The sequence below is a fragment of the Coptis chinensis genome, chromosome 1 (assembly GCF_015680905.1).
Source record: "Coptis chinensis isolate HL-2020 chromosome 1, ASM1568090v1, whole genome shotgun sequence".
In the NCBI taxonomy this organism is placed as follows: Eukaryota; Viridiplantae; Streptophyta; class Magnoliopsida; order Ranunculales; family Ranunculaceae; genus Coptis; species Coptis chinensis.
Genome location: NC_141456.1, coordinates 1,478,177 through 1,490,263, shown reverse-complemented (window position 1 = coordinate 1,490,263; position 12,087 = coordinate 1,478,177). Strand labels below are relative to the sequence as shown.

Below are 12,087 nucleotides of genomic sequence, written 5' to 3'. Positions count from 1 at the left end.
AATTCTAAAAAAAAAAATCACTATAAAAAATAATAAAATAGAAGTTGGTTTTTAGTGGAAATGTTCTCCTTATAATATAGATTATCGTTAAAAAAAACCCAGCATTTTTATAGATGTCGAGACATACTAAGATTTGCTTATAATATTATAAAATCATTTTAAAATAAATTTTGACAGTTAAATATTTTTGTTTGAGTTGATATTTTGTAGAAATTATCTACCAAAAATAAGTCTTCAATTTATTTTATAAATCAATTTTTGATTGTGGAGTTTATTTGAAATTCATATAGCGAGATCATATTAAAAATTATTAGTTTTGATCACTTTGAAAACAGAATCGAATTAAAGGGATGAACTTTACATCCATCAGTATAGTCCACTGTCCACGAGAGATTTGGATATTCGGGGCTGATGATTGTGGATACTTTGAGTATCCACTTTGAGTATCTGCAAGAAACAAGTTGCTATTAGATTAGATAATGTAAAAAGAAGACCATCACAAATATAAATTTGCACTCCTTTTCTTATCTCAGCTTATGGACACAGGCACGAATTATATTTTAATGGTTTTGGATAACTCTTAGTCTGTCATTAGCCGCTACTTCATTTCAACAAGAATATTTGTACACATAAAACTTTTCCAATGAACGGTCCATTGCAAATTTGCAATACAAAAGCTACCACATAGGAGGTATATATTAAACCGCCATAAGCCAAAGCAATACTCCAATAAAACTGAGTAAAAATAATGAAATTTGATATTTACAATAGATGCATGTGTTCATAATTTCATACTTCTTGTAGATAAGGTTTTAAATTTTTTAGTATTGTTTTTATCTTCTTTAGAACAAAGTTCCCGTTATTATATATATATATATGAGGATGAGGATATGACTGTTATCATGCTGATAGTAATTAATGGTAGCAAATTAGCAATCTCATTTTATTTTCACTATACTCCTAATATTGAAAATGATGGGCACTTATTTGTATTTTTTGCTACTGATTAAAACGTCACGAAATGTTTAATGAGCGTGATGCTTGATTAAGACGTCAATCAAAACACTCAAATATGTATATTAGTGGTAATTGGTAAGGTAAACCACCTCTCTTTTTGCCGAAATACGTATCAAATTGATTGATTTGATGTCAAAGAGAACAATTTTTGCGATAATATGAACCATGAGCCACATTCAAAGGGACACCGTATTCTTCGAGTACTTTTTAATACTTTAGGGTTGAAAGATGGAAGTTTGTTTGGTTTATCACCTACCAGGAAAAGAAAAAACTTTAAGCAGTTTTAATATTTGGTATCTTTGGTGAACCGGAGTCATTTTACAGCTTGGTCCAATTTATATTTACGTAGTTAAATTGCTAGCTCAGAAATACATGACTTGGTAAGCGTGGTTTGGCAATTGCCATCAATGGTTTAACCTTGGGCATTGTCATCCCATACACCTCAGTTGTGTCAATCTCTTCACCTGGTGGTGGAACCCAATCAAAGCAATGGAACAATGTGGCCAGTGCCATGAGGACGAACACTAGACCAAGTGGTGCACCTGGGCACTTCCTTTTACCAGCACTGAACGGCAAAATTTTAAAATCCAGCCCATGACTTATTTCCACTCTGCTACCATCAGTCACTTCATGTCTCTCTGGACGGAATACATCAATGTCATCGTTCCAAATTTTTTTGTTTCGTCCAAGAGCGTGAGTATTGATGAATACACGTGTCTTTGCCGGAATGTAATAGCCGTTGATCTGTGTGGGCTTGATGGATTCATGTGGAATCATAAATGGACCTGCTGGATGCATTCGGAATGTTTCACGAACGACGCATCGTAAGTAGTTGAGGTTAGGTAGGTCCGACTCGGTGACCATGCGGTTTCGGCCGACTACTGTATCAAGCTCCTGTTGGATCTTGAAGAGGACTTGTGGATGCTTGATCACCTCAGCCATGGCCCATTCATTTGTCACTGAAGATGTATCCGTTGCTGCTGCTATCATGTCCTACAGAGAGATACCAACAAATTCAACTAACAACTAGACCACTAGAAGAATTAAACTTGGGTAAATGTTTTTGTGTACGTAGTGAAATCGAGTTTCATACCTGAATCAGAGCCTTGATATCTGTATCATCCATGTGCTCCATTCCATCCTCACCAGGCAAAGCCAACAACACATCAACAAAATCTCTTGTTCCTTCCTTAAAATTCTGGTCATGTTTATCACATTTTTCCTCCAAATGTGACTGCACTTTCCTATGTTCTTCAATTATTCTCATGTGGAATTCATCAATTCTCTTTTCCACATCTCTCATTTTCTTCTCCCATCCAAAGGGATCAAGCCATCTCCAAATAGGCAGATAATCACCCAAATAAATGATCCCCAGAAGCCAAAACAATTCATGGGTGACGTTCATAAACTCCATTGCTTCATCCGGTCCAGCTGACTCGACCCCAAAATATTGCTTCCCAAGCAGCATTCTAGTCACATTGTTCATAGAAAATGCACCAAGCAATTTTCTCAAATTCACAACCTCACCTGCTTGGACATTAGACCATACGTCTCGAACTAAATGTCGAGCCTCTTGGGCACGTTGTTCCGCATAGGACTCTAGTCGCTTAGTTGTTAGTAGGTGCTCCATGCAGATCCTCCTCATCCGCTTCCAATGTGGGCCTAGTGGTGCCAATGCTACATCGCCACAACCGTAAGCTAGATGCACCGCTGCTAAGGTCTTCGGCCTGGAAGCAAATATCTCATCTTGTCGTAGTAAGATTTCCCTAATGATTTCAGGGTCGTTGGTAGTGATTGCATCCACACTCCCAAGCCTCAAATACACAAGTGGCCCATACTTCTCACAAAAGTTCGCAAAGTCTTTGTGTGGTAAGGGACCCAATTGCAGAAGGTTTCCGAACACAGGCCATCTTGGTGGGCCTGGTGGCAATCTTTCAATTTTTCTATGCGTGACTCTCAAGTACAATAGTATGGTGGTTAAGAGAAGAAGAAGGATTGCACAAGATGCAAGAGTCACAGATGCTGAATCCACAGTGCCAAAGTCCATTCCAATTTCACTGTTGCCAAATCCTTGATTTTCAGCTACCAAAACTAAAACATATGTGACATTTGCAAACAGTCATGGAAGCACAATGAAGTTTGTTCCCTCTTGTGCCATTCAGTGCAAAACTGATTTATTTTCCTTCTTAGGTAGGAAGTGTTATTTAATAGCCAAACCCATCACAATCTTGGCATGTTCAGGTTCTTTGCTGCACCTACCTCTAAAAATAAACTTAAACATTACAATGACCACTTTCTTGACATGTAATAACAACCGGTCTTTTTTATGCCTTATTGCTCAACTGAACGAGAGAAAGATTATCCCACTCTTGCAACAAAATCATGAGCTGACATGGTCCAAGCTAAAATGAACTACAGGTTCATTTTATCCAGGAAAAGATGGTGAAGTGAGTCGAATGCCTTGACTTGTTTCGCCAAATGGATTTTGTTAGTTGATTTGTGCAATTTTGGCCAATTTTCTTGGATTAGCTACAGATTTTAGTCATTCAAATTTAGGGTCAGATTTTGAATTTATGGTATCAATTAAGGCATTTAAGCCCAGTGGTGCGCATTGTGCCGAGTATAAAAGTACCAACCACTTGATTCGTAGGTTCAAATGGTGGAAATGGATGGTTAATATTAGGATGGAGATCAGTTTGTAAATTGTCTGGGACACGTTTGGTACAACACACTTAAAGTGACTGCTGGACCACTTCCCACTGCAGGGAAATGAAGATTCCGTGTCCAAACCTATTCCACAAATATTTTCTCTCTACCATTCACATATACTAAAGATCTCTAGAAAATCTGAAAATGTAGGAACACATTCGGAGTGTAGGACATAGATAATTCGTATCATTAATTTTAGTTGTTAGTGGAGTTATTTGGAATGAATCGGGAGGGTAGAATAGAACGACAAAATCTCCAATCTAGTAGAATGACTAAAACCCCCTTCAATAGCGCAAGCGATTCTCTTATTAAAAATTCTCTCGCTTGGATTCAAGGGGTGAAAAGGGAATACAGAAAACGCTGATGAATTTAAGTTGTGCGTATTGTTTATAGGGAAAAGGTAATAAAAATACGTATGAGATTTTCAAAGGCTTGAATTAGTTGATGAAGAAAAGGTTTTATTATTAACAACTCAGTTACCGTCTACATGCAGTGAACTAGTCTCAAATAATCACCAGTTGCTTTACAATGAGAAATGGCAAAAGAATCATTTGAACCAAAGACTAATGCGTCTGTTTCCATTTAGCCCACTTGATCGCATAAAGTTAGTCATGCTCCCTGCTAACACTTTCTTTCAACTGGTGCTTCTAAGTGGTGTCTTTTCTTTGTTTCATGGACAGGAGTCAGGAGATATTAATGGCCCAATAATGAAACTGAGAATCGTTTTGGTCGGTTAATTTCGTTATGAAAATGATTCCCATACAATTCAGATAAAGTTGAATGATCTAATTGCCAATTTCGTGCATTGCCATATTGCATTTATCTCGATTGAGTTCAGCATTAAGGCCACCATCACGAAATTGGACGTGACTATCGCGAAAACAGGAAATATTGTATTTTATTTTCCAACGTTACTTGCAATGCCGTGATGCATTCGATAATCGATATTTGACTAATATTTTCCGATTTATGACCAGCAAGAAGGTTTACGAGCATTGTTTTGACATCAATGCAAGATAAAATTCCTATGCGAATATGTCATGAAATTTAACAGCAGTTAGTCAAAAATCAGATTTCAGTTCAAGTAAATTATAATGAATTTCAAGTTTTTTTTGCTGGGTAAGTTAAATGTATTAAAAAGATAAAAAAAAAGAAAAGAAAATACCAAAGAATTGATGAGTATTTGGACAACCCAATACTCAAATACAAGCTTTCTCTCAATAGTGGACATCCAAATAAATTAGTCCAACGACAGTGGTATTATTACAAGAATGAAGAAAGGCAGCAAATACTACTAAAGTTGTTTCTCGGCTTACAGAGGGGACATTTTAGTGGCAAAACAACAGCTGGAGCAATAGCCAAATCTGGGGGAGGTGAAACTCTGAAGGTTGCAGTTAGGAATTTCAGGGCAACTACCTCAGAGGAATTAGTGGCTGCTGAAGTTGCAGCCTTGCTAGCTAAGGATCTAGGCTGCGAGAGGGTGGACTTTGGAGATAATCAGAATGTTATAAAGGCTCTGAATAGTCTTGCTGAGGAGTGTTGTTGGCAGTCTAGAAGTGTGATGAATCATATTCTAAGTATTCTTAACTCTGTAGGTGCTTTTAATTCTATTTGGTACACGGTTTTTTTTGGGTAAAATTTGGTACACGGTTTGCTATATCTTGGGTCCAAGCAAAACCATAAAACAAACAAGAACCGGCCACAACAAACATCTTTACATGGAAATTTTGACATTAAAAAGGCCATTTATGAGAACTTCTTCATGGCACTGCAAAAATGTGTTTCAATTTACACCAAACCTTACTGCTTAAAAATAAAAGGGCATAAATTGGCAAACTACAAAACAGTACAGGACACGTCAATCCGATGTTCTCACTTCTTTGAGAGTAACGAAGCACTGCACTGAGCCATAATTTTGGAGGCCCTGGTGATAGAATCAGTCATGTAAAAATTTTCGACAGCACTTTTGAATGCAGCTGTACTCATCTCAGAAGGGAATTCAGGTTTCAATGAAGGAGAGACAGTGGCAGGCTCCCTCTCATCTATGTGCAAGAGGTTTGGTGCGACAGTTTTGATGCGTGTCCGAAGAGCCCCAACTGAATCGTAAGGCAGCCGTGTACCAGTCACCTCTGAAAGGGCCCTGATAATTTTCCAATCATCCCTAGCATCACCAACCGTTGGCACTGCAGGCAATGTCTGCTGAACACACCCTTCAGTATTCTCATAGGTACCTTCCTTCTCACTGAATGCTGAAGCAGGTAAGATGACATTTGCACGGTATACGCCCTTATCACCATGGTGTCCCTGATATACCACAAATGCATCACCAGGGAGCTTATCCAAACTCACATCATCAGCACCCATTAGATACAAAAACTTTGCAGATTCAATACTGTTCTCAGTCTCTGGCACGAGACCAAGGTCTAGAGCAGCAGCTTGGGCAGCATTAAGAAGCAAGAAATTGAGACCATTCCAGTCAGGTCTTACCACGTTTCCAAGCTTAGCTATGGCTTCAACAGCAGACAAAATTAAGGCCCTTGTCCGTCGTTCAAAGACTCCTCGCCAACAATGATGGCTGGATTTTTGCAGATAATATAGTAGAACAAAATGGGTGGCTTCCTGTGCAATTTCAAGCAGTGTTTGGGGAGTAGTGCCAAGTTGCTGGTGGTCGTAATTCAAATCAGTGGGTGGACCAATGTATCCCACCTTAAGGCCTGGGTTGCTTTGACTGTTTTATGGATTCTCGATTAACCATAGGAGCCTCAACCCTAGGCTGCCATTAAAAACCCAACCAGACCATTAGAATAATATATTCTTAGGAAAAGAGTCCTGCTAGAAATATGACAGATAATGCATTGAATCTAGCCTGACAAAGAAACAAAGCATGGCTCAGATATACACACAAGCACGTGAATGCATGTACCCAAAGAACCAGAATCAAGTATAAGTGAAAATAGATTCCTATAATGTGAATATTTGGGGAAGAAATGGGTGGTTGATTATAGATACATTTAAACAGATAGCATCTCGTTGGTACATTTTTACATCAATAAACCTTTTCAAATTTAAACTACATAAGCGAAGTAGAGAAGAGGTGAGACAATACCTGGGTACCAACCAAAAGAAAAACATCGGCCTTCTCCAGACCACTAATAGTACTGTTCAATAGATAGCCTGAACGCAAATCAGCACAAGGCTGTGGGCCATTTCCTTCACACCAAACATTATTTGAGCCCAGTTTGTTCAAGAGATCTTTCAGCGCCATCATGGATTCAGCATCAGAGAGCTTTCCAGCGACTCCAACAATTTCCTCGGGTTTTACTTGATTGACAACTTCAGCAACAACAGCAAGAGCATCACGCCAGCTCACAGACTTAAAGTGTCCATCAGGGCCACGAATCATGGGGTCATTCAATCTCTGCCTTTTCAAACCATCATAGCAGAAACGTGTTTTGTCTGATATCCATTCCTCATTAATGTCCTGAAAATAGAAGAACGAAGCAGATTGCCCTCATACTACCACTTCAAACAGATAACATAAATGTGTGTAGACTAACTCGTAACTATTCCACAAATAGAAAGGAGAAACTCATATACTATATTAACGTATATTTTCCTATTTTTCATATAAAGAAGCAGGCTTTTGATATCAAGTAAATCATAACACAAAGAAGGAAATAAAAAATAAAAATTGATATCTAAGGTTCTGAAGCTTGAATTTGTTCTCAGGTATATCCTCAGGGCGGTGAAAAAGATAAATGATAGAAATTATCAAAGAGAGTCTTTTATGCTAAGAACAAAATGTTAGGCAGTGACCAGAAAAAAACATAAGAGGTTAAAGTTCACGCAAAAGAAATATACCTCATTCAATCTTGGGACTATACGCATGACCTCTGGACCTCTACTATCAATTCTAATGTTGGAACCAACTGCATCTGTAACATCAATACTTTCTGTCCCCTTCAACTCCCAGTTTCGAGCTTTAAAAGCAAAAGGTTTTGAAGTGAGAGCTCCAACAGGGCAGATATCTATGACATTCCCAGAAAGCTCACTTGTCATAAGTTTCTCAACGTAAGTCCCAATCTCCTCTCCACTGCCACGTCCTAACATGCCAAGATCCTGAACTCCCGCAATCTCAGTAGCAAACCTAACGCACCTGTTGGACCAAACATCGAGGTCACATTAAAATTTAATTCCAGTATTCGCAATCAAGAAATTGGGCTAGAGAGTCTCATTTAAAAAAAAAACAACTCTAAAGCCCTATCCATAATTTTTTTGGGTTTTAATACCCCTACATTGTTTTTATTCGCCATAAGTGTTTTTTATAGAAAATCTTTAGAATCTAAGCTTTTGACTCGAGACTAGGTGCCACCTGTTATTTTTTAATATAAATTATTCTCTTTTTCACCCTTCCAAAATAACTACTTGTAGATAAGATAACTACCAGAATAAAGATTGAATAAGATAACTACTTTTAGATAAGATAACTACTAGAACAAAAAGAGTATATTTTGGGTTTGAATAGAATTTAGCAAAAAGTACGGTGTATTGCTCCAAAAGTTAAATTTGACACTACTACCTGTTTTCATCCGAATGTGGACGTTATAAACTTATACATTTTAAAATGCAGATGCACCATGTTATAAACTTATATATTTTAAAATGCAGATGCACCACGTTATAAACTTATATATTTTAAAATGCAGATGCACCACGTTATAAACCTATATATTTTAAAATGCATACACACGATTTTAAAATCTGATACAAAATGCATTTGATTATTTATTTTGTGGGTTTGATTAACTACTATTAAATGAAACGGGTTGGTTTAGAGTTTATTGTTTATAAATTTAGAATATAGGGATTAGGGTTTAGTGTCTTAAGGTTTAGGGTTTAGGCTTAGGGTCTAGTTTATAGGGGTTAGGGTTTAGTGTCTTAAGGTTTAGGGTTTAGGCTTAGGGTCTAGTTTATAAAGATTTTGGGTTTAATGTCTAGTGGTTTGGAATTTAGACTTAACGACTAATGTCAAATGCCTCCACAAAATATTGGAGACATAATATTTTTAGTTTTTTCATTACCGAAAAGCTAGTCTGCACAGGGTGTACTCAGCCAGATAGCATCTCATATCGGCCACTCATATAGGCACAAGTACTAGTGTATTGCAAACAAAAGTATTGTCCAAGGGCTCTCATTCCTCACACTCATACACTCTGATGCACCCTAGATGCCCTCTTTTCATTATATGCATTTTTAAATGTGAAGGCAGGTAGTTATGAGTGAATTTTTTGTGTGAAATTTAATTTTTTATTTTGTATCCCACTATATTACTCGGTAGATAGTCGGTTATGTTTGTTTCCAAGTGAGGATATTTTCGTCTATTCTTGGTAAAGTTGGATAATAGTGGTTAGTTCCATATTCTGGTCAAATTGGGGTATTAAATTCTAAACAAATTTAAGAAGAGTCTTAGGACTACTAAATATTTATAACTAAGTCCTCTAGACTAATTTTCTGTATTCGCAATATAATTCAATAAACTGTGTGCATTTTACAGGTCATATGTAAAATAATGTTTTAAAAATAATCTCCCTGGAGAAAATTGAAAATTGAGCACTCTGGAGCAAAATCCACTTTGATTATCTCTCTGTCAACTTAAATTAGAGATTCACAGTTTTAGTTGCCTGGTTATTCTTTAAGACCTTCTCACCTATTTAATAAAACTTATGAGGTTTTTGAACTCTCAGATTGTGAAGATACTTGGGAAACAGTGGTGATAGGTCCCTTGAGGGAAACCAAATTATGTCTTTGTCAAGATACTGGGGTGCATAAAACTGTGGCTCATTGCTTGAGTTTGATTTATTAAACTTCAAAGCCCAAAAAAACAGGTAACAAGAAGAGGAAGAAGAGAATTGAGGTTTTGGAGAGGGAAAAGAAGAGAAGAGAAGAGAAGAGGGAAAGGAGGAAAGAGGAAAAAGAGGAGAGATTTGGTGGAGAAATAGCTAATATATAGAATTGGGAAATAAGAGGAAGAGTTTAAACAACCCTAGTGCAAGAACACTCGCTTCGCTTGTTTGATAAAAACAAACCATTGGAACAACCTGTGTGGGTTTACTTGATGGAGAAGATGGCTCCCTCGGAATGGAGATAAGAGAACAAACCTCAATAATTAGTTGATTGGAATGGTAAAGAACTTGTAGAGAGAAAACTGTATCGAAGATACTTCAAAAACAATCACATCTATTGATTATTTGATTTCTACAGCATATTAGATGCTTAAAGGAAGATGGTATTTTGCTCTAGGATGATAGTTAGCGTGAAGAAGATATGTAAAGGAAAGAGAGGAAGCTTTTATTTCAATCAGTATTCAAAACCTTTTAGTGACTACGTTTGACGGTATACTCTTAAATATTATGTCCTAGGAGGAAAAATGAACAGGTATATACATATTTCAAGAAAGGTGAAGTCTCGCATAAGTTACACTACCAATCCACAATTAGATGCCTGAAAGAATAAACACGCTAGCCAAAGAGGACATGATTTTAAAGGTTACACTGCAACAAATATGGGACATGAAGACCATCACCCTAAGAATAAACAAGGACCGAGTTCCTCTACAATATATGCAACCAACCAAACAATGTTGACTCCATTTTTCTTTAACAACAAATGGCAATCAAAGGTACTACAGATTTTCCCCTGATAACGAATTCTACGAATTTATATTACAATGAGCAGTTGAGCAGTGTCCAAATCTGTCGTACAACTAAGATTTTCTAAACATACAAAGTTTAACTCTCTGTGCTAAACTAAACAGTAAAAAATTGAACAATGCATTCTAAAAAAAAAGAAACAAATTATTGTAAACTGCAAACCTTGTGCATTGGATACAACGAGTCATGACCGTCTTCACCAACGGTCCAAGATTCTTATCAACAACAGATCTCTTCACTTCAGTAAACCGTCCCCGATCCGATCCAAAAGCCATAGACTGATCCTGCAAATCACACTCTCCACCCTGATCACAAATTGGACAGTCAAGTGGATGATTCATCAACAAAAACTCCATCACTCCTTCTCGCCTTCTTCGCCAATGGGCGTATCCGTCTTAATTTTCATTCCTACCAATCAAACCAATCCAAATAAATCATCCCATCACCTAAAATATAAAAAAAATCAACTAAAATTTATTACCTGGAAGAGCAGGCATAGCACAAGAAGCAACAGGCTTAGGCGATTTCTCGACTTCCACTAAACACATACGACAATTACCGGCAATAGACAGTCTCGAATGATAACAAAAGCGAGGAATATCAACACCGGCTAATTCACAAGCCTGTAAAACGGTCATTCCTTTTGGAATTTTAACGGGGAATCCGTCAACGAATACTTCGATTGCGTCATCAGGGTTAGTAAACTCGACCCTAGCTCCACCTACTGGGTTTCTAGGAGGGTGAATTAATTGGGGCCCGGGTGCTGCTTCGGGTTTTTGGAGCTCAGGTGTTGAGACTATCCATCTGTGTGTTGATGGTATTGCCCTAGAAATTGAAATTGGTAAGCAGCGGTTGAAAATTGTTGTTGTTGAGGATCTCGAGGATCGAAGTGCTAATAGAGCGAACCCCATTATTAATAATTTTTCTTTCTCTTTCTCTTTGTTGTTGTCAAGGAATCGAGATGAGTTCGATTTTGTTTCTGGGTTTTTTTTAGGAGTGTGGTTCACACGTGTTAACAATTACTGTATCACTAATGTCAAACGATCAAAATATGTCTCCTATTTCACTATTTCCACAATTTCTGCATCAATGCATCCGATGTATAATAGTCATGTATGTAATGAGTAAGGGCATCTCCGATGGGGGTGTAAAATTACACCTCCATATAGGCGTCACCTAAGTGCCATTAGGATTTTACTACTCTAATTGTAAACTAGCTAATCTGCCCGTCCTATGGCCGGGCTTAGTATCTTCATTTTTTTTTCTCCATTTAGTATAAATGAAAAATAAACCCAAAAACCATAAGTAAAAGCCTTTTTTCCTTAGTAGATATGAAAATTAAATATTGTAACAACTATCAAGTGTAATCATTCAATTTAAACGGAAATGGGAAAGAGATATGTGAACTTTGTTGAAAAATGTGATTAACATAATTTTGGGAAAGAGATATGTGAACTTTGTTGAAAAAACAGTAGAATCATGCGTGAGTTTTGTTTTTTTTTTTCTCGAAATATTTGAAAAGACCAAAAAGTATTTTAAGAAATTACAAAGTACACCAATACTAAAGTTATTTTGGTAATTACCGAATTAAAATAAGGCGAGTAATTATTTTCTAAATAGGGACTTTTTAAAAAAATATGCTGACGTGGCT

At 37.0% G+C, this 12,087-nt stretch overlaps 2 protein-coding genes across 2 annotated transcripts; both read right to left on the bottom strand.

Annotated features, from left to right (window-relative positions):
* Positions 1 to 1,278: 1,278 nt before the first annotated feature.
* CYP703A2 (cytochrome P450, family 703, subfamily A, polypeptide 2) lies at positions 1,279 to 3,236 on the bottom strand. Its single transcript, XM_086558644.1, has 2 exons — positions 2,111 to 3,236; positions 1,279 to 2,010 (listed from the first exon to the last, which is right to left on the bottom strand). Exons 1-2 carry the CDS (start codon positions 3,062 to 3,064, stop codon positions 1,375 to 1,377), a joined length of 1,590 nt encoding a protein of 529 aa, XP_086414770.1. The 5' UTR covers positions 3,065 to 3,236; the 3' UTR covers positions 1,279 to 1,374.
* A 2,203-nt stretch (positions 3,237 to 5,439) lies between these two features.
* Positions 5,440 to 11,456, bottom strand: EMB1467 (NADH-ubiquinone dehydrogenase). The gene is given in 10 exon segments (XM_086593169.1): positions 5,440 to 6,286; positions 6,288 to 6,348; positions 6,351 to 6,435; positions 6,438 to 6,472; positions 6,475 to 6,499; positions 6,833 to 7,207; positions 7,588 to 7,882; positions 10,599 to 10,815; positions 10,818 to 10,844; positions 10,918 to 11,456. Coding segments are annotated over 10 exon segments (2,238 nt in total). The 5' UTR covers positions 11,348 to 11,456; the 3' UTR covers positions 5,440 to 5,598.
* Between the last annotated feature and the right edge of the window lie 631 nt (positions 11,457 to 12,087).